Source organism: Doryrhamphus excisus, chromosome 3, assembly GCF_030265055.1.
Source record: "Doryrhamphus excisus isolate RoL2022-K1 chromosome 3, RoL_Dexc_1.0, whole genome shotgun sequence".
In the NCBI taxonomy this organism is placed as follows: domain Eukaryota; kingdom Metazoa; phylum Chordata; class Actinopteri; order Syngnathiformes; family Syngnathidae; genus Doryrhamphus; species Doryrhamphus excisus.
This window is the reverse complement of record NC_080468.1, coordinates 22,315,194-22,339,443: the sequence shown is the minus strand read 5'-3', so window position 1 is coordinate 22,339,443 and position 24,250 is coordinate 22,315,194. Positions and strand designations below refer to the sequence as shown.

The following is a 24,250-nucleotide window of genomic DNA, read 5'->3' as shown; positions in this document are numbered from 1 at the left end:
CTGAAGCAACATCTACAGTGACAACACCGACTGAAACAACGCTAGCAACAACAGTTTTAGTGACAACACCTACTGAAACAACAAGAGAACCCACAACAACTGAAGCAAAATCTACGGTGGCAACATCCACTGAAAAAATACTAGTAACAACAGAAGCAACAACAATTTCAGTGACAACACCTGCTGAAACAACAACAGACCCGACAACAACTGAAACAAAAACTACAGTGGAAACACCAATCGATACAACTGAAGCAACAACTACAATGATAACACCTGCTGAAACAACGCTAGCAGTAACAACTGCAGAGACAACCCTTGGAGAAACAACACTAACAACAACTGAAGCAACAACTACGGTAAAAACACCTACTGAAACTGAAGTTACAACTACAGAGACAACACCTGCAGAAAAAACAATGCTAACAACAACTGAAGCAACATCTACAGTGACAACACCGACTGAAACAACGCTAGCAACAACAGTTTTAGTGACAACACCTACTGAAACAACAAGAGAACCCACAACAACTGAAGCAAAATCTATGGTGGCAACATCCACTGAAACAATACTAGTAACAACAGAAGCAACAACAATTTCAGTGACAACACCTGCTGAAACAACAACAGACCCGACAACAACTGAAACAAAAACTGCAGTGGCAACACCTATTCAAACAACAACTATCAATACAACTGAAGCAACAACTACAATGATATCACCTGCTGAAACAACGCTAGCAGCAACAACTGCAGAGACAACACTTGCAGAGACAACACTTGCAGAAACAACACTAACAACAACTGAAGCAACAACTACAATGATAACACCTGCTGAAACAACACTAGCAGCAACAACTGCAGAGACAACACTTGCAGAAACCACACTAACAACAACTGAAGCAACAACTACGGTAACAACACCTACTGAAACTGAAGTTACAACTATAGAGACAACACCTGCAGAAATAACAATGCTAACAACAACTGAAGCATTATCTACGGTGACAACACCGACTGAAACAACTCTAGCAACAACAGTTTTAGTGACAACACCTACTGAAACAACAAGAGAACCCACAACAACTGAAGCAGAAACTACGGTGGCAACATCCACTGAAACAATACTAGAAACAACAGAAGCAACAACAATTTCAGTGACAACACCGGCTGAAACAACAACAGACATGACAACAACTGAAACAAAAACTACAGTGGCAACGCCAATCGATACAACTGAAGCAACAACTACAATGATAACACCTGCTGAAACAACGCTAGCAGTAACAACTGCAGAGACAACACTTACAGAAACAACACTACCAACAACTGAAGCAACAACTACGGTAACAACACCTACTGAAACTGAAGTTACAACTACAGAGACAACACCTGCAGAAATAACAATGCTAACAACAACTGAAGCAACATCTACAGTGAAAACACCGACTGAAACAACGCTAGCAACAACAGTTTTAGTGACAACACCTACTGAAACAACAAGAGAACCCACAACAACTGAAGCAAAATCTACGGTGGCAACATCCACTGAAACAATACTAGTAACAACAGAAGCAACAACAATTTCAGTGACAACACCTGCTGAAACAACAACAGACCCAACAACAACTGAAACAAAAACTGCAGTGGCAACACCTATTCAAACAACAACTATTGATACAACTGAAGCAACAACTACAATGATAACACCTGCTGAAACAACGCTAGCAGCAACAACTGCAGAGACAACACTTGCAGAAACAACACTAACAACAACTGAAGCAACAACTACGGTAACAACACCTACTGAAACTGAAGTTACAACTATAGAGACAACACCTGCAGAAATAACAATGCTAACAACAACTGAAGCAACATCTACGGTGACAACACCGACTGAAACAACTCTAGCAACAACAGTTTTAGTGACAACACCTACTGAAACAACAAGAGAACCCACAACAACTGAAGCAGAAACTAAGGTGGCAACATCCACTGAAACAATACAAGAAACAACAGAAGCAACAACAATTTCAGTGACAACACCTGCTGAAACAACAACAGACCTGACAACAACTGAAACAAAAACTACAGTGGCAACGCCAATCGATACAACTGAAGCAACAACTACAATGATAACACCTGCTGAAACAACGCTAGCAGTAACAACTGCAGAGACAACACTTACAGAAACAACACTAACAACAACTGAAGCAACAACTACGGTAACAACACCTACTGAAACTGAAGTTACAACTACAGAGACAACACCTGCAGAAATAACAATGCTAACAACAACTGAAGCAACATCTACAGTGAAAACACCGACTGAAACAACGCTAGCAACAACAGTTTTAGTGACAACACCTACTGAAACAACAAGAGAACCCACAACAACTGAAGCAAAATCTACGGTGGAAACATCCACTGAAACAATACTAGTAACAACAGAAGCAACAACAATTTCAGTGACAACACCTGCTGAAACAACAACAGACCCAACAACAACTGAAACAAAAACTGCAGTGGCAACACCTATTCAAACAACAACTATTGATACAACTGAAGCAACAACTACAATGATAACACCTGCTGAAACAACGCTAGCAGCAACAACTGCAGAGACAACACTTGCAGAAACAACACTAACAACAACTGAAGCAACAACTACGGTAACAACACCTACTGAAACTGAAGTTACAACTATAGAGACAACACCTGCAGAAATAACAATGCTAACAACAACTGAAGCAACATCTACGGTGACAACACCGACTGAAACAACTCTAGCAACAACAGTTTTAGTGACAACACCTACTGAAACAACAAGAGAACCCACAACAACTGAAGCAGAAACTAAGGTGGCAACATCCACTGAAACAATACAAGAAACAACAGAAGCAACAACAATTTCAGTGACAACACCTGCTGAAACAACAACAGACCTGACAACAACTGAAACAAAAACTACAGTGGCAACGCCAATCGATACAACTGAAGCAACAACTACAATGATAACACCTGCTGAAACAACGCTAGCAGTAACAACTGCAGAGACAACACTTACAGAAACAACACTAACAACAACTGAAGCAACAACTACGGTAACAACACCTACTGAAACTGAAGTTACAACTACAGAGACAACACCTGCAGAAATAACAATGCTAACAACAACTGAAGCAACATCTACAGTGAAAACACCGACTGAAACAACGCTAGCAACAACAGTTTTAGTGACAACACCTACTGAAACAACAAGAGAACCCACAACAACTGAAGCAAAATCTACGGTGGAAACATCCACTGAAACAATACTAGTAACAACAGAAGCAACAACAATTTCAGTGACAACACCTGCTGAAACAACAACAGACCCAACAACAACTGAAACAAAAACTGCAGTGGCAACACCTATTCAAACAACAACTATTGATACAACTGAAGCAACAACTACAATGATAACACCTGCTGAAACAACGCTAGCAGCAACAACTGCAGAGACAACACTTGCAGAAACAACACTAACAACGACTGAAGCAACAACTACGGTAACAACACCTACTGAAACTGAAGTTACAACTATAGAGACAACACCTGCAGAAATAACAATGCTAACAACAACTGAAGCAACATCTACGGTGACAACACCGACTGAAACAACGCTAGCAACAACAGTTTTAGTGACAACACCAACTGAAACAACAAGAGAACCCACAACAACTGAAGCAAAAACTACGGTGGCAACATCCACTGAAACAATACTAGTAACAACAGAAGCAACAACAATTTCAGTGACAACACCTGCTGAAACAACAACAGACCCGACAACAACTGAAACAAAAACTGCAGTGGCAACACCTATTCAAACAACAACTATCGATACAACTGAAGCAACAACTACAATGATAACACCTGCTGAAACAACGCTAGCAGCCACAACTGCAGAGACAACACTTGCAGAAACAACACTAACAACAACTGAAGCAACAACTACGGTAACAACACCTACTGAAACTGAAGTTACAACTATAGAGACAACACCTGCAGAAATAACAATGCTAACAACTGAAGCATTATCTACGGTGACAACACCGACTGGAACAACGCTAGCAACAACAGTTTTAGTGACAACACCTACTGAAAAAACAAGAGAACCCACGACAACTGAAGCAAAAACTACGGTGGCAACATCCACTGAAACAATACTAGTAACAACAGAAGCAACAACAATTTCAGTGACAACACCTGCTGAAACAACAACAGACCCGACAACAACTGAAACAAAATCTGTAGTGGCAACACCTATTCAAACAACAACTATCGATACAACTGAAGCAACAACTACAATGATAACACCTGCTGAAACAACGCTAGCAGCAACAACTGCAGAGACAACACTTGCAGAAACAACACTAACAACAACTGAAGCAACAACTACGGTAACAACACCTACTAAAACTGAAGTTACAACTATAGAGACAACACCTGCAGAAATAACAATGCTAACAACTGAAGCATTATCTACGGTGACAACACCGACTGGAACAACGCTAGCAACAACAGTTTTAGTGACAACACCTACTGAAACAACAAGAGAACCCACAACAAATGAAGCAGAAACTACGGTGGCAACATCCACTGAAACAATACTAGAAACAACAGAAGCAACAACAATTTCAGTGACAACACCTGCTGAAACAACAACAGACATGACAACAACTGAAACAAAAACTACAGTGGCAACACCAATCGATACAACAGAAGCAACAACAATTTCAGTGACAACACCTGCTGAAACAACAACAGACCTGACAACAACTGAAACAAAAACTACAGTGGCAACGCCAATCGATACAACTGAAGCAACAACTACAATGATAACACCTGCTGAAACAACGCTAGCAGTAACAACTGCAGAGACAACACTTACAGAAACAACACTACCAACAACTGAAGCAACAACTACGGTAACAACACCTACTGAAACTGAAGTTACAACTACAGAGACAACACCTGCAGAAAAAACAATGCTAACAACAACTGAAGCAACATCTACAGTGACAACACCGACTGAAACAACGCTAGCAACAACAGTTTTAGTGACAACACCTACTGAAACAACAAGAGAACCCACAACAACTGAAGAAAAAACTACGGTGGCAACATCCACTGAAACAATACTAATAACAACAGAAGCAACAACAATTTCAGTGACAACACCTGCTGAAACAACAACAGACATGACAACAACTGAAACAAAAACTACAGTGGCAACACCAATCGATACAACTGAAGCAACAACTACAATGAAAACACCTGCTGAAACAACGCTAGCAGTAACAACTGCAGAGCCAACACTTACAGAAACAACACTACCAACAACTGAAGCAACAACTACGGTAACAACACCTACTGAAACTGAAGTTACAACTACAGAGACAACACCTGCAGAAATAACAATGCTAACAACAACTGAAGCAACATCTACAGTGACAACACCGACTGAAACAACGCTAGCAACAACAGTTTTAGTGACAACACCTACTGAAACAACAAGAGAACCCACAACAACTGAAGAAAAAACTACGGTGGCAACATCCACTGAAACAATACTAGTAACAACAGAAGCAACAACAATTTCAGTGACAACACCTGCTGAAACAACAACAGACATGACAACAACTGAAACAAAAACTACAGTGGCAACACCAATCGATACAACTGAAGCAACAACTACAATGATAACACCTGCTGAAACAACGCTAGCAGTAACAACTGCAGAGACAACACTTACAGAAACAACACTACCAACAACTGAAGCAACAACTACGGTAACAACACCTACTGAAACTGAAGTTACAACTACAGAGACAACACCTGCAGAAATAACAATGCTAACAACTGAAGCAACATCTACAGTGACAACACCGACTGAAACAACGCTAGCAACAACAGTTTTAGTGACAACACCTACTGAAACAACAAGAGAACCCAAAACAACTGAAGCAAAAACTACGGTGGCAACATCCACTGAAACAATACTAGTAACAACAGAAGCAACAACAATTTCAGTGACAACACCTGCTGAAACAACAGACCCGACAACAACTGAAACAGAAACTACAGTAACAACACCTATTCAAACAACAACTATCGATACAACTGAAGCAACAACTACAATGATAACACCTGCTGAAACAACGCTAGCAGCAACAACTGCAGAGACAACACTTGCAGAAACAATACTAACAGCAACTGAAGCAACAACTACGATAAAAACACCTACTGAAACTGAAGTTCCCACTACAGAGACAACACCTGCAGAAATAACAATGCTAACAACAACTGAAGCAACATCTACAGTGACAACACCGACTGAAACAACGCTAGCAACAACAGTTTTAGTGACAACACCTGAAACCACAAGAGAACCCACAACAACTGAAGCAAAAACTACAGTGGCAACATCCACTGAAACAATACTAGTAACAACAGAAGCAACAACAACTACAGTGACAACACCGACTGAAACAACGCTAGCAACAACTACAGCAACAACAATTTCAGCAACAAACCCTGCTGAATCAGCAACAGAGGCCACAAAAACTGAAGCAATAACTGCAAGGACAATACCTATTGAAACAACTGTAGCAATAACAACTGAAACAATACCTACAGTGACAACACAAACTCAAATAATGCTAGCAGCAACAGAAGCAACAACTTTAACAACTGCAGTGACAACACCTGTTGAAACAACAATACTTGCAACAAGGGAACCTACAGCAATTGAAACAACTGCAGAAACAAGAACTGAGGAAATAACTACAGTGACAAGATCTTCACAAACAACAACTGCAGAAGCAACAACACAATCTCAGGCCATAGTAACCAAAAGAGTTACGTTCAGGTCTCTTCTAAGCTCATTTACTAATGACTTGCTGGATCAATCATCTGCAGCTTTCCAGAATAGAGCGACAATGATAACACTACAGGTAAGTGATAAATTAAAGTTGGTGTTCCTGAATGCTCCAGTTATTGCCTCGATTCACTTTGGACTAAAGTTGCTGTGTGCGTGGTTTACAACAGCAAACAAACACTAGTGCCTATAATTCGGGCAAAAAAATAATGCCACAGTGGCTGACGCAAACTTGTGATAATTTTGTACTTTAAAAAAAAATTAACTCCACAAGATGAAATAAGCTATATTTTTAATACTATGAGCTAATGTTATCAGCTTTATCTACTGATGAAATTGTATGTGAATAAAACTTGTGTTTATTTTTTTTGCAGCTTGGGCCAATATTGCTGCAGGCTTTCCCTTTGTCCTTCAAGGGTCTGATTATAATCGCATTCAGGTACAACTGTTTATGTAACTGGGGAAATAAAAAAATATTTACAATGCTATAGTACTAAAGTGTTTTTGTTCTTTATTTTGCAGAAGTGGGTCAGTCATAAATGAAATGGACGCTCAGTTCACAACAACATCGACGCCAAGTAACACTGAAGTTTCAAACGTCTTGGCTAGTGCAGCTTCTAGCGTGACTGGCTTTGACATTGAAACAAGCTCCATTACTGTTGATTCGACAACAACAGATGTGACAACAACACTTGCTGAAACAACAAAAGCAGAGCCCACTACAACAAATGAACCACCTGCAGAAAAAACAACTGCAGGAACAACACAAGATAAAACAACAGCATCTGAAACAACAACAGAACCCACAACAACTGAAGCGACCACTACAATGACAACACCTGTTGAAATAACAACCATTGCTACAACTGAAGCAACATCTGCCATGACAACAGTGTCTGAAACAACAACAGAACCTACCACAACTGAAGCGACCACTCCAGTGACAACACCTATTGAAACAACAACAGTTGCTACAAATGAGGCAACATCTGCAGTGACGATACCTACTGAAACAACAACAGAACCTACAACAACTGTAGTGACAACACTTACTGCAACAACAATAGAACCTACAACAACTGAAGCGACCACTACAGTGACAACACCTGTTGAAACAACAACAGTTGCTACAACTGAGGCAACATCTGCAGTGACAACACCTTCTGAAACAACAACAGAACCTATAACTGTAGTTACAACACTTACTGCAACAACAATAGAACCTACAACAACTGAAGCGACCACTACAGTGACAACACCTGTTGAAACAACAACAGTTGCTACAACTGAGGCAACATCTGCAGTGACGATATCTACTAAAACAACAACAGAACCTACAACAACTGTAGTGACAACACTTACTGATACAACCATAGAACCTACAACAACTGAAGCGACCACTACAGTGACAACACCTGTTGAAACAACAACAGTTGCTACAACTGAGGCAACATCTGGCATGACAACACCTTCTGAAACAACAACAGAACCTACAACTGTAGTGACAACACCTACTGCAACAACAATAGAACCTACAACAACTGAAGTGACAACTGTAGTGACAACACTTACTGCAACAACAATAGAACCTACAACAACTGAAGCAATAACTACAGTGACAACACCTGTTGAAACAACAACCATTGCGACAACTGAGGCAACATCTGGCGTGACAACACCTTCTGAAAAAACAACAGAACCTACAACTGTAGTGACAACACCTACTGCAACAACAATAGAACCAACAACAACTGAAGCGATTACTACAGTGACAACACCTGTTGAAACAACAACCATTGCTACAACGGAAGCAACATCTGCCCTGACAACAGGGTCTGAAACAACAACAGAACCTACAACAACTGAAGTGACCACTACAGTGACAACACCTGTTCAAACAACAACAGTTGCTACAACTGAGGCAACATCTGCAGTGACGACACCAACTAAAACAACAACAGAACCTACAACAACTGTAGTGACTACACTTACTGCAACAACAATAGAACCTACAACAACTGAAGCTATAACTACAGTTACAACACCTGTTGAAGCAACAACCATTGCAACAACTGAGGCAACATCTGGCGTGTCAACACCTTCTGAAACAACAACAGAACCTACAACTGTAGTGACAACACTTCCTGCAACAACAATAGAACCTACAACAACTGAAGTGACAACTGTAGTGACAACACTTACTGCAACAACAATAGAACCTACAACAACTGAAGCGATAACTACAGTGACAACACCTGTTGAAACAACAACCATTGCTACAACTGAAGCAACATCTGCCGTGACAACAGCGTCTGAAAAAACAACAGAACCTACAACAACAGAACCTACAACTGGAGTGACAACACCTGTTGAAACAACAACCGTTGCTACAACTGAAGCAACAACTGTAGTGACAACACTTACTGCAACAACAATAGAACCTACAACAACTGAAGTGACAACTACAATGACAACACCTGTTGAAACAACAACCATTGCTACAACAGAAGCAACATCTGGCGTGACAACAGCGTCTGAAACAACAACAGAACCTACAACAACTGAAGCGACCACTACAGTGACAACACCTGTTCAAACAACAACAGTTGCTACGACTGAAGTAACAACTGTAGTGACAACACTTACTGCAACAACAGTAGAACCTACAACAACTGAAGCAATAACTACAGTGACAACACCTGTTGAAACAACAACCATTGCTACGACTGAGGCAACATCTGGCGTGACAACACCTTCTGAAAAAACAACAGAACCTACAACTGTAGTGACAACACCTACTGCAACAACAATAGAACCTACAACAACTGAAGCGATTACTACAGTGACAACACCTGTTGAAACAACAACCATTGCTACAACGGAAGCAACATCTGCCCTGACAACAGCGTCTGAAACAACAACAGAACCTACAACAACTGAAGTGACCACTACAGTGACAACACCTGTTCAAACAACAACAGAACCTACAACTGGAGTGACAACACCTGTTGAAACAACAACCGTTGCTACAACTGAAGCAACAACTGTAGTGACAACACTTACTGCAACAACAATAGAACCTACAACAACTGAAGCAACCATTACAGTGACAACACCTGTTGAAGCAACAACCATTGCAACAACTGAGGCAACATCTGGTGCGTCAACACCTTCTGAAACAACAACAGAACCTACAACTGTAGTTACAACACTTACTGCAACAACAATAGAACCTACAACAACTGAAGCGACCATTACCGTGACAACACCTGTTGAAACAACAACAGTTGCTACAACTGAGGAAACATCTGCAGTGACAACAGTTACTGCAACAACAATAGAACCTACAACAACTGTAGTGACAACACTTACTGCAACAACAATAGAACCTACAACAACTGAAGCGATAACTAAAGTGACAACACCTGTTCAAACAACAACCATTGCAACAACTGAGGCAACATCTGGTGTGACAACACCTTCTGAAACAACAACAGAACCTACAACTGTAGTGACAACACTTACTGCAACAACAATAGAACCTACAACAACTGAAGCGATAACTACAGTGACAACACCTGTTGAAACAACAACCATTGCTACAACTGAAGCAACATCTGCCGTGACAACAGCGTCTGAAACAACAACAAAACCTACAACAACTGAAGCGACCACTACAGTGACAACACCTGTTCAAACAACAACAGCTGCTACAACTGAGGCAACATCTGCAGTGACGCCACCTACTAAAACAACAACAGAACCTACAACAACTGTAGTGACAACACTTACTGCAACAACAATAGAACCTACAACAACTGAAGCGATATCTACAGTGACAACACCTGTTGAAACAACAACCATTGCTACAACTGAAGCAACAACTGTAGTGACAACACTTACTGCAACAACAGTAGAACCTACAACTGAAGTGACAACTACAATGACAACACCTGTTGAAACAACAACCATTGCTACAACAGAAGCAACATCTGCCGTGACAACAGCGTCTGAAACAACAACAGAACCTACAACAACTGAACCTACAACTGGAGTGACAACACCTGTTGAAACAACAACCGTTGCTACAACTGAAGCAACAACTGTAGTGACAACACTTACTGCAACAACAATAGAACCTACAACAACTGAAGTGACAACTACAATGACAACACCTGTTGAAACAACAACCATTGCTACAACGGAAGCAACATCTGGCGTGACAACAGCATCTGAAACAACAACAGAACCTACAACAACTGAAGCGACCACTACAGTGACAACACCTGTTCAAACAACAACAGCTGCTACAACTGAGGCAACATCTGCAGTGACGACACCTACTAAAACAACAACAGAACCTACAACAACTGTAGTGACAACACGTACTGCAACAACAATAGAACCTACAACAACTGAAGTGACAACTGTAGTGACAACACTTACTGCAACAACAATAGAACCTATAACAACTCAAGCGATATCTACAGTGACAACACCTGTTGAAACAACAACCATTGCTAAAACTGAGGCAACATCTGGCATGACAACACCTTCTGAAACAACAACAGAACCTACAACTGTAGTGACAACACGTACTGCAACAACAATAGAACCTACAACAACTGAAGTGACAACACTTACTGCAACAACAGTAGAACCTACAACAACTGAAGTGACAACTACAATGACAACACCTGTTGAAACAACAACCATTGCTACAACTGAAGCAACATCTGCCGTGACAACAGCGTCTGAAACAACAACAGAACCTACAACTGGAGTGACAACACCTGTTGAAACAACAACCGTTGCTACAACTGAAGCAACAACTGTAGTGACAACACTTACTGCAACAACAATAGAACCTACAACAACTGAAGTGACAACTACAATGACAACACCTGTTGAAACAACAACCATTGCTACAACGGAAGCAACATCTGCCGTGACAACAGCGTCTGAAACAACAACAGAACCTACAACAACTGAAGCGACCACTACAGTGACAACACCTGTTCAAACAACAACAGCTGCTACAACTGAGGCAACATCTGCAGTGACGACACCTACTAAAACAACAACAGAACCTACAACAACTGTAGTGACAACACGTACTGCAACAACAATAGAACCTACAACAACTGAAGTGACAACACTTACTGCAACAACAATAGAACCTACAACAACTGAAGCGATATCTACAGTGACAACACCTGTTGAAACAACAACCATTGCTACAACTGAGGCAACATCTGGCATGACAACACCTTCTGAAACAACAACAGAACCTACAACTGTAGTGACAACACGTACTGCAACAACAATAGAACCTACAACAACTGAAGTGACAACTGTAGTGACAACACTTACTGCAACAACAGTAGAACCTACAACAACTGAAGTGACAACTACAATGACAACACCTGTTGAAACAACAACCATTGCTATAACTGAAGCAACATCTGCCGTGACAACAGTGTCTGAAACAACAACAGAACCTACAACAACAGAACCTACAACTGGAGTGACAACACCTGTTGAAACAACCGTTGCTACAACTGAAGCAACAACTGTAGTGACAACACTTACTGCAACAACTGAAGTGACAACTACAATGACAACACCTGTTGAAACTACAACCATTGCTACAACGGAAGCAACATCTGCCGTGACAACAGCGTCTGAAACAACAACAGAACCTACAACAACTGAAGCGACCACTACAGTGACAACACCTGTTCAAACAACAACAGTTTCTACAACTGAGGCAACATCTGCAGTGACGACACCTCCTAAAACAACAACAGAACCTACAGCTGTAGTGACAACACTTACTGCAACAACAATAGAACCTACAACAACTGAAGCGATAACTACAGTGACAACACCTGTTGAAACAACAACCATTGCTACAACTGAGGCAACATCTGGCATGACAACACCTTCTGAAACAACAACAGAACCCACAACTGTAGTGACAACACTTACTGCAACAACAATGGAACCTACAACAACTGAAGTGACAACTACAGTGACAACACCTGTTGAAACAACAACCATTGCTACAACTGAAGCAACAACTGCAGTGACAACACTTACTGCAACAACAGTAAAACCTACAACAACTGAAGTGATAACTACAATGACAACACCTGTTGAAACAACAACCATTGCTACAACTGAAGCAACATCTGCCGTGACATCAGCGTCTGAAACAACAACAGAACCTACAACAACAGAACCTACAACTGGAGTGACAACACTTACTGCAACAACAATAGAACCTACAACAACTGAAGTGACAACTGTAGTGACAACACTTACTGCAACAACAATAGAACCTACAACAACTGAAGCGACCACTACAGTGACAACACCTGTTGCAACAACAACAGTTGCTACAACTGAGGCAACATTTGCAGTAACGATACCTACTAAAACAACAACAGAACCTACAACTGTAGCGACAACACTTACAGCAACAACAATAGAACCTACAACAACTGAAGCTATAACTATAGTGACAACACCTGTTGAAACAACAACCATTGCAACAACTGAGGCAACATCTGGCGTGACAACACCTTCTGAAACAACAACAGAACCTACAACAACTGTAGTGGCAACACTTACTGCAACAACAATAGAACCTACAACCGAAGCAACAACTATAGTGACAACACCTGTTGAAACAACAACCATTTCTACAACTGAGGCAACATTTGCTGTGACAACACCTTCTGAAACAACAACAGAACCTACAACAGCTGTACTGACAACACTCACTGTAACAATAGAACCAACAACAACTGAAGCGACAACTACATTCACAACACCTGTTGAAACAACAACCTTTGCTACAACTGAGGCAACATCTGTTGTGACAACACCTTCTGAAACAACAACAGAACCTACAACAACTGTAGCGACACTTACTGCAACAACAATAGAACATGCAGCAACTGCAGCGATAACTACAGTGACAACACCTGTTGAAGCAACAACCATTGCTACAACTGAGGCAACAACTGCAGTGACAACACCTACTGAAACAACAACAACAGAACCTACAACAATTGTAGTGACAACACTCACTGCAACAATAGAACCTACAACTGAAGTGACAACTACAGTGATAACACCTGTTGAAACAAAAGTAGCAACAAACGAGGCAACAACTGCAGTGACAACACCGATTGAAACGACAGAAGGAACAGAATTAACAACCATTTCAGTGACAACACCCAGTGAAACAACTACTGAGGCAAAAACTGCAGGGACAACAATTACTGAAACAACAGAACCTACAACGACTGAAGCGGCAACTACGGTGACAACAGCTGCAGGAACAGAATCAACAACCATTTCAGTGACACCTGCTGAAACAACTACTGAAGCAATAACTGCAGGGACAACAATTACTGAAACAACAGAACCTACAACAAATGAAGCAACAAACACAGTGACAACACATTCTGAGACAACAACTGAAGCAACAACTAAAATGACAACACCCACTGAAACAAAAGTAGCAATTACCACTTCAATGACAACACCTACTGAAACAACAACTGAAGCAACAACTACTGAAGCAACAATTACAGTGACAACACCTGCCGAAACATCCATCACTACAACTGCGGCAACAGTTGCAGTGACAACAAGACAACCTACAGCAATTGAAACAACAATGGCAAACACGAGAACTGAGAAAATAACTCCAGTGAATACACCTTCACAAACAACTGCAGCTATCACAACAGGCGTTGTAACCAAAAGAGTTACGTTCAGGTCTCTTCAAAGCACATTTACTAATGACTTGCTGGATCAATCATCTGCAGCTTTCCAGAATAGGGCGACAATGATAACACAACAAGTAAGTGACAAATTAACGTTGTTGTTCCGACATGAAATAACACCCCTATAATAATTTTTACACCCGCATTATCCAATACAGTACAAATAATAAAATTAAATAAGTCATATAAGATATATATGACACTCACAACCATGTGTTGCTGTAAACATCTTCCGGTGGGGGACAGACAGGAAGTGACGTCGGCGATCACATTTTTTAAAAACTGTAATTGTGTCATTTTTTTAAGTACATTTAAATCTGCTTATTATTTGACTATTGATAGGCCGTAGTCAACTACGAAACAGTGATGATATATGAATGTATTTATTTAAAAAACTGTGACTGATTAATAATTTCCATGTGCTTGAAGTGAATATGAAGAAAAAACACAATTTATGTTTCTTTTTTGCAGATTGGGACAATATTCCTGCAGGCTTTTCCTTTGTCCTTCAAGTTCCTGATCATAATTGCATTCAGGTACAGTTGTTTGTCTAAGTGGAATGCGAAATAGGATGTCAAATACCATATTAACATCATATTAACAGGATCTAGCCCTTTACAGAGGCCGTAGTATCAATTATGACGGCTGTCATGTACTAAATTATGAAATAATTTCTGACCCATGTTGCATGGACCCTAAATTAATTATTTTGGTTAGTTGTATTAGAGAAACAAATACATTGTTCGTAAAAGGTTTGTTAAAACGCAGAGGCCCCTCGAAGGACCACATTTTAAAGGCTTGGTTGATTATTGAGGGTATGAATTGATAATTTGATACAACTGAGCTGGAGAGTATTGTAATATTTTTGTTTTTTTATTTTGCAGAAGTGGGTCAGTCATCAATGAAATGGATGCTGAGTTCACAACCACATCAACACCAACTAACAACGAAATTTCAAGCGTCTTGGCCAGTGCAGCTCCAAGTGTCACTGGATTTGACATTGAAACAAGATCCATTACTGTTGATTCTACAATAACAGATGTGACAACAACACCTGTTACAACTGTAGCAACAACTGCGAAAAAAGCAACAGCTGTAACATCAGCTGCAACAGAAACAACTGCTGCTGAAACAGCTGTGACTACACTGACGACAACTGCAGAAACAGAAACAACAGCAACGACACCTTCAGAAACAGCAACAGCTGCAGTGACAACAGCTGCTGAAACAGCCACAATGGCAGCGACAACACCTGCAGAAAGACCAACAACTGCAACAGTTGCAGTGACAACAGCTGCTGACACAGCCACAACGGCAGCGACAACACCTGCAGAAACAGCAGCAACTGCAACAGCTGCAGTGACATCAGCTGCTGACACAGCCACAACGGCAGCGACAAAACCTGTAGAAACAGCAACAACTGCAACAGCCGCAGTGACATCAGCTGCTGACACAGCCACAACGGCAGCGACAACACCTGCAGAAACAGCAACAACTGCAACAGCCGCAGTGACATCAGCTGCAGAAGCAGCAACAACTGCAACAACTGAGGTGACAACAGCTGCTGACACAGCCACAACTGCAGCGACAACACCTGCAGAAACAGCAACAACTGCAAGAGCCGCAGTGACAACAGCTCCTGAGGCAGCCACAACTGCAGTGACGACACCTGCACTAACAGCAACAACTGCAACAGTTGCTGCGACAACAGCTACTGACACAGCCACAATTGCAGCGACAACACCTGCGCAAACAGCAACAACTGCAACAGCCTCAGTGACAACAGCTGCTGAAAAAGCCACAACTGCAACAGCCTCAGTGACAACAGCTGCTGAAACAGCCACAACTGCAGTGACGACACCTGCACTAACAGCAACAACTGCAACAGTTGCTGCGACAACAGTTGCTGACACAGCCACAACGGCAGCGACAACACCTGCACAAACAGCAACAACTGCAACAGCCTCAGTGACAACAGCTGCTGAAACAGCCACAACTGCAGTGACGACACCTGCACAAACAGCAACAACTGCAACAGTTGCTGCGACAACAGTTGCTGACACAGCCACAACGGCAGCGACAACACCTGCACAAACAGCAACAACTGCAACAGCCTCAGTGACAACAGCTGCTGAAACAGCCACAACTGCAGTGATGACACCTGCACAAACAGCAACAACTGCAACAGTTGCAGTAACAACAGCTGCTGACACAGCTACAACGGCAGCGACAACACCTGCAGAAACAGCAACAACTGCAAGAGCCGCAGTGACAACAGCTCCTGAGGCAGCCACAACTGCAGTGACGACACCTGCACTAACAGCAACAACTGCAACAGTTGCTGCGACAACAGCTACTGACACAGCCACAATTGCAGCGACAACACCTGCACAAACAGCAACAACTGCAACAGCCTCAGTGACAACAGCTGCTGAAACAGCCACAACTGCAACAGCCTCAGTGACAACAGCTGCTGAAACAGCCACAACTGCAGTGACGACACCTGCACTAACAGCAACAACTGCAACAGTTGCTGCGACAACAGTTGCTGACACAGCCACAACGGCAGCGACAACACCTGCACAAACAGCAACAACTGCAACAGCCTCAGTGACAACAGCTGCTGAAACAGCCACAACTGCAGTGACGACACCTGCACAAACAGCAACAACTGCAACAGTTGCTGCGACAACAGTTGCTGACACAGCCACAACGGCAGCGACATCACCTGCACAAACAGCAACAACTGCAACAGCCTCAGTGACAACAGCTGCTGAAACAGCCACAACTGCAGTGATGACACCTGCACAAACAGCAACAACTGCAACAGTTGCAGTAACAACAGCTGCTGACACAGCCACAACGGCAGCAACAACACCTGCAGAAACAGCAACAACTGCAAGAGCCGCAGTGACAACAGCTCCTGAGGCAGCCACAACTGCAGTGACGACACCTGCACTAACAGCAACAACTGCAACAGTTGCTGCGACAACAGCTACTGACACAGCCACAATTGCAGCGACAACACCTGCACAAACAGCAACAACTGCAACAGCCTCAGTGACAACAGCTGCTGAAACAGCCACAACTGCAACAGCCTCAGTGACAACAGCTGCTGAAACAGCCACAACTGCAACAGCCTCAGTGACAACAGCTGCTGAAACAGCCACAACTGCAGTGACGACACCTGCACTAACAGCAACAACTGCAACAGTTGCTGCGACAACAGTTGCTGACACAGCCACAACGGCAGCGACAACACCTGCACAAACAGCAACAACTGCAACAGCCTCAGTGACAACAGCTGCTGAAACAGCCACAACTGCAGTGACGACACCTGCACAAACAGCAACAACTGCAACAGTTGCTGCGACAACAGTTGCTGACACAGCCACAACGGCAGCGACAACACCTGCACAAACAGCAATAACTGCAACAGCCTCAGTGACAACAGCTGCTGAAACAGCCACAACTGCAGTGATGACACCTGCACAAACAGCAACAACTGCAACAGTTGCAGTAACAACAGCTGCTGACACAGCCACAACGGCAGCGACAACACCTGTAGAAACAGCAACAACTGCAAGAGCCGCAGTGACAACAGCTCCTGAGGCAGCCACAACTGCAGTGACGACACCTGCACTAACTGCAACAACTGCAACAGTTGCTGCGACAACAGCTGCTGACACAGCCACAACTGTAGCGACAACACCTGCACAAACAGCAACAACTGCAACAGTTGCTGCGACAACAGCTGCTGAAACAGCCACAACTGCAGTGACGACACCTGCACAAACAGCAACAACTGCAACAGTTGCAGTAACAACAGCTGCTGACACAGCCACAACGGCAGCGACAACACCTGCAGAAACAGCAACAACTGCAACAGCCTCAGTGACAACAGCTGCTGAAACAGCCACAACTGCAGTGACGACACCTGCACTAACAGCAACAACTGCAACAGTTGCTGCGACAACAGCTGCTGACACAGCCACAACTGCAGCGACAACACCTGCACAAACAGCAACAACTGTAACAGCCTCAGTGACAACAGCTGCTGAAACAGCCACAACTGCAACAGCCTCAGTGACAACAGCTGCTGAAACAGCCACAACTGCAGTGACGACACCTGCACAAACAGCAACAACTGCAACAGTTGCAGTAACAACAGCTGCTGACACAGCCACAACGGCAGCGACAACACCTGCAGAAACAGCAACAACCGCAACAGCCTCAGCGACAACAGCTGCTGAAACAGCCACAACTGCAGTGACGACACCTGCACTAACAGCAACAACTGCAACAGCGGCTGTGACAACAGCTGCTGACACAGCCACAACTGCAGCGACAACACCTGCAGAAACAGCAACAACTGCAAGAGCCGCAGTGACAACAGCTGCTGAGGCAGCCACAACTGCAACAGCCTCAGTGACAACACCTGCTGAAACAGCCACAACTGCAGTGACGACACCTGCACTAACAGCAACAACTGCAACAGTTGCAGTGACAACAGCTGCTGACACAGCCACAACGGCAGCGACAACACCTGCAGAAACAGTAACAACTGCAAGAGCTGCAGTGACATCAGCTGCTGAGGCAGCCACAACTGCAACAGCCTCAGTGACAACAGCTGCTGAAACAGCCACAACTGCAGTGATGACACCTGCACTAACAGCAACAACTGCAACAGTTGCTGCGACAACAGCTGCTGACACAGCCACAACTGCAGCGACAACACCTGCACAAACAGCAACAACTGCAACAGCCTCAGTGACAACAGCTGCTGAAACAGCCACAACTGCAACAGCCTCAGTGACAACAGCTGCTGAAACAGCCACAACTGCAGTGACGACACCTGCACAAACAGCAACAACTGCAACAGTTGCAGTAACAACAGCTGCTGACACAGCCACAACGGCAGCGACAACACCTGCAGAAACAGCAACAACCGCAACAGCCTCAGCGACAACAGCTGCTGAAACAGCCACAACTGCAGTGACGACACCTGCACTAACAGCAACAACTGCAACAGCGGCTGTGACAACAGCTGCTGACACAGCCACAACTGCAGCGACAACACCTGCAGAAACAGCAACAACTGCAAGAGCCGCAGTGACAACCGCTGCTGAAACAGCCACAACTGCAGTGACGACACCTGCACTAACAGCAACAACTGCAACAGTTGCAGTGACAACAGCTGCTGAAACAGCCACAACTGCAACAGCCGCAGTGACAACCGCTGCTGAAACAGCCACAACTGCAGTGACGACACCTGCACTAACAGCAACAACTGCAACAGTTGCAGTGACAACAGCTGCTGACACAGCCACAACTGCAGCCACAACACCTGCACAAACAGCAACAACTGCAACAGCCTCAGTGACAACAGCTGCTGAAACAGCTGCAACTGCAACAGCCTCAGTGACAACAGCTGCTGAAACAGCCACAACTGCAGTGACGACACCTGCACAAACAGCAACAACTGCAACAGTTGCAGTGACAACAGCTGCTGACACAGCCACAACGGCAGCGACAACACCTGCAGAAACAGCCACAACTGCAACAGCCTCAGTGACAACAGCTGCTGAAACAGCCACAACTGCAGTGATGACACCTGCACTAACAGCAACAACTGCAACAGTTGCTGTGACAACAGCTGCTGACACAGCCACAACTGCAGCCACAACACCTGCAGAAACAGCAACAACTGCAACAGTTGCTGTGACAACAGCTGCTGACACAGCCACAACGGCAGCGACAACACCTGCAGAAACAGCAACAACTGCAACAGCCTCAGTGACAACAGCTGCTGAAACAGCCACAGCTGCAACAGTTGCAGTGACAACATCTGCTGAAGTTGCTACAACTGCAGTGATGACATCTGCAGAAACAGTTACAACCACAGTGACTACACCTGCAGAAACAGCAACAGCCGCAGTGACGACACCTACAGAAACAGCAACAACACTTGCAGAAACAGCCATAACTGCCGTAACAACACCTGCAGAAACAGCAACAGCCGCAGTCACAACCGCTGCTAAAACAGCTGCGGTTACAGTGACCACACTTGCTGGAACAGAAACAAATGCAGTGATGACTTCTCCAAGTGTAGCAACAACCCCAGCGATGACACTTGCACAAACAGAAACAACTGCATTGACCTCACCTGCTGAACCAGCCACAATTGCAGGAGCAGCACTTGCAACACCTACTGCAATATTAACAACTGGACTGACAACACCAGCAGAAACCGCAATAACTGCAGTGGTGACACCTGCTGAAACAACAACAACCGTAGTAACGACAAATGCAGCAACCAAAGCTGTGTCAAATTCAGCAACAGCAAATGGACCGACAAACCCAGCGACAAACCCAGTGACAACTGCGGCAGCAACAAATGCAGTGACGAACACGGCAACAAATGGTCCGACAATTGCAGCGACAAATGCAGTGACAATCATGGCAACAAATGGACCGACAACCGCAGTGACAAACATGGCAACAAATGCGGCAACAACAAATGCGGCAGTGACAAACATGGCAACAAATGGAGCTACAAACCCAGCGACAACTGCGGCAGCAACAAATGCAGTGACGAACACAGCAGCAAATGGACCCACAAATGCGGCCACAACAAATGCGGCAGCAACAAATGCGGCAGCAACAAATGCAGTGACGAACACAGCAGCAACTGGACCGACAAATGCGGCAGCAACAAATGCGGCCACAACAAATGCGGCAGCAACAAATGCGGCAGCAACAAATGCAGTGACGAACACAGCAGCAACTGGACCGACAAATGCGGCCACAACAAATGCGGCAGCAACAAATGCGGCAGCAACAAATGCAGTGACGAATACAGCAGCAACTGGACCGACAAATGCGGACACAACAAATGCGGCAGCAACAAATGCAGTGACGAACACAGCAGCAAATGGACCGACAAATGCGGCCACGACAAATGCGGCCACAACAAATGCAGCAGCAACAAATGCAGTGACGAACACAGCAGCAAATGGACCGACAAATGCGGCCACAACAAATGCGCCGGCAACTAATGCGCCAGCAACAACACAATTCCGAACCATTGCCACAGCTCTAACCATAATAACAAGAAGAGTTACGTTTCGTTCTCTTCAGAGTACATTTACCAGCGACTTGCTCAACCATTCCTCACCGGCTTTCATAATAAGAGCGACATTAATAAGAAGTCAAGTAAGTAAGAGAGTAAAAATAGAAAAAGTAACAATAAACAACTATATAAAATTACCTAAAACTTCATCTTATGTGTATCTTTTTTTTTTTTTTCAGCTTCAACCTTTATTCGAAATTGAATTCCCTTCCACATTTCGGCAATTGTTTATTGTGGACTTCAGGTAATTCATAAAATTTTGCATAAATATTGTACATGTGATTTTTTTTTAAATGTCTTTGTGTTTGCTTAAAATTATATAATTTCTTAAAATATATTTACAGAAATGGCTCAGTTATCAACGACATGGACTTGCAGTTCCGGAACACGTCACCAAACAACACCGAAATTGCCAACGTTTTAAGGAGCGCCTCGTCAATCGTTACCGGTTTCGACATCGAGCAAGGGTCCATCACCGTGGATGGAATTGGTAAGTCATTTTGACTAAATTGAAAATTGACAAGGCGGCACGGCGGTCGAGTGGTTAGCGCAGACCTCACAGCTAGGAGACCAGGGTTCAATTCCACCCTCGGCCATCTCTGTGTGGAGTTTGCATGTTCTCCCCGTGCATGCGTGGGTTTTCTCCGGGTACTCCGGTTTCCTCCCACATTCCAAAAAAAAAAAACATGCTAGGTTAATTAGCGACTCCAAATTGTCCATAGGTATGAATGTGAGTGTGAATGGTTGTTTATCTATATGTGCCCTGTGATTGGCTGGCGACCAGTCCAGGGTGTACCCCGCCTCTCGCCCGAAGGCAGCTGGGATAGGCTCCAGCACCCCTAGTGAGGAAAAAGCGGTAGAAAATGAATGAATGAATGAAATTTGCCAAATCGTGTAAATTTGCCATTTTTTGTTTACAGTTTCAAGTGGAGCCCCCCTCCGAATCAATATGGTCACCGCATGCTGTCTGGTCGCCCTTTCCTGGTTCCTATCACATCAGCAATAGTGTTAAACCTATTTATTTGTGCCAAAAGTGCAAGTTTTATTCAAGAATTAAATCACTAAGACTAAAAATGCACTTTCTGATGTATTTATATGAAATGTAACTGCTCAGTTCTTATAGTAATATATGTACAGTACATAAAATGTTATTTAAAATGGCATGATGACAATGTGTCTTGAGTGGTTATTTCGTGGCGCAAAAACAGGGTGCAACACACAATTGCTGCAACAATAACAGTGGACACAATGGTTGTTATGATAAATGCAAGAGAATCAGGTTTTCGCACGTATGCAGCTGTGTCGCAATAAGCCATGAAAGAAAGGTGCTTTTCTTTATTATGGTATTGGAATTATGAAGGAAAGTAGACCAACATACAATACCGGGTGACTCATTTACACAAAAACACGCACGCCTCTTTTACAAAGGTGACGACTGACCGAAATATAAACAATGAAAGCTACAGTCATGATTTTCTTTTGAACAAAATTTTAAGACCAGTTGAAGAATTACAAGAATTTTTGGATTGAAAAAAAGTTTTTTAGTAAGCCATTTATTGTCAATAATAGCTTTAAAAGCAAAAAAAAAACCTTGGCAAAAATTTGACTCCAATGTCATTTCCTGTCATGATCTCTTCATGGGAAAAGCAAAAAAAAAGCTTTCTCTCTTTGAAAGAAATTGGATTGTTGAGCGACGCCTTTCTGAAAAGATCCTAAAGGTTACAGAATAAAGATGTCAAATGGTAGACGAACGCCCCTGAGCCGGAGGATCCTGTCCGTCAAGACACAGGACGCTCGTCAAACGAAGGTTATTACTGGTGCCGAGGGTAGCCCAATAACCACCAGAGAGCATCTCGTTTCCTTCAACGCCACAAAATGGCCTGTTTTGAGGTGTTTAACAAGAATGGCGCAACTATTTATTAGTGACTTATTTTTTTGAACGTTGCATTTTCTTTTACTTAATCAATTACTTCCTAAAAAAAAATGGTCTCACTCCCATCCTTTTTTTGCATTTTGAAACTTTAATTTTCAATTTTTCCACCGGCCTTAAAATTTTGGTCAGCTGTACACATTTATATTTTAATTACTAATTAATTAATTAATTTTAATTATTAATTAATTAATTAATTCCCATGTATTGTTTTATTAGGGATTACTGTATTCTAAAAAAGCAAACATTAAATGGAAAAAAATGCATCCAAAAATACTTTCAATTTAAATATTAATAATATTATTATAATATCACACTGTTCAATTGTATTTGATATGTATTTATTCATATTTGTATGTATTTTCAGAATGAAATTCTACAAATATATTGATGTATCTCTGTTGGAATGCGCACATTCAGTTTGTAATAAATGTGTGCTTTTTTATGATTACTGTAATAAATTA

At 42.8% G+C, this 24,250-nt stretch overlaps 1 protein-coding gene across 1 annotated transcript; it reads left to right on the top strand.

Annotated features, from left to right (window-relative positions):
• Positions 1-554: 554 nt before the first annotated feature.
• LOC131126076 (mucin-17-like) lies at positions 555-23,020 on the top strand. The gene is made up of 9 exons (XM_058068248.1): positions 555-6,998; positions 7,297-7,361; positions 7,445-7,632; positions 8,608-14,801; positions 15,196-15,260; positions 15,609-21,939; positions 22,036-22,100; positions 22,201-22,346; positions 22,777-23,020. Exons 1-9 carry the CDS (start codon positions 714-716, stop codon positions 22,860-22,862), a joined length of 19,425 nt encoding a protein of 6,474 aa, XP_057924231.1. The 5' UTR covers positions 555-713; the 3' UTR covers positions 22,863-23,020.
• Positions 23,021-24,250: the final 1,230 nt, after the last annotated feature.

Bases quoted from the DNA above. Each gene is read 5' to 3' on its own strand.
- LOC131126076 (XM_058068248.1), top strand. From the start codon at position 714: ATGATATCACCTGCTGAAACAACGCTAGCAGCAACAACTGCAGAGACA. The intron at 15,261-15,608 runs GTACAGTTGTTT...TTTATTTTGCAG, and splicing joins CTGATCATAATTGCATTCAG to AAGTGGGTCAGTCATCAATG. The intron at 22,347-22,776 runs GTAAGTCATTTT...TTTTGTTTACAG, and splicing joins CATCACCGTGGATGGAATTG to TTTCAAGTGGAGCCCCCCTC.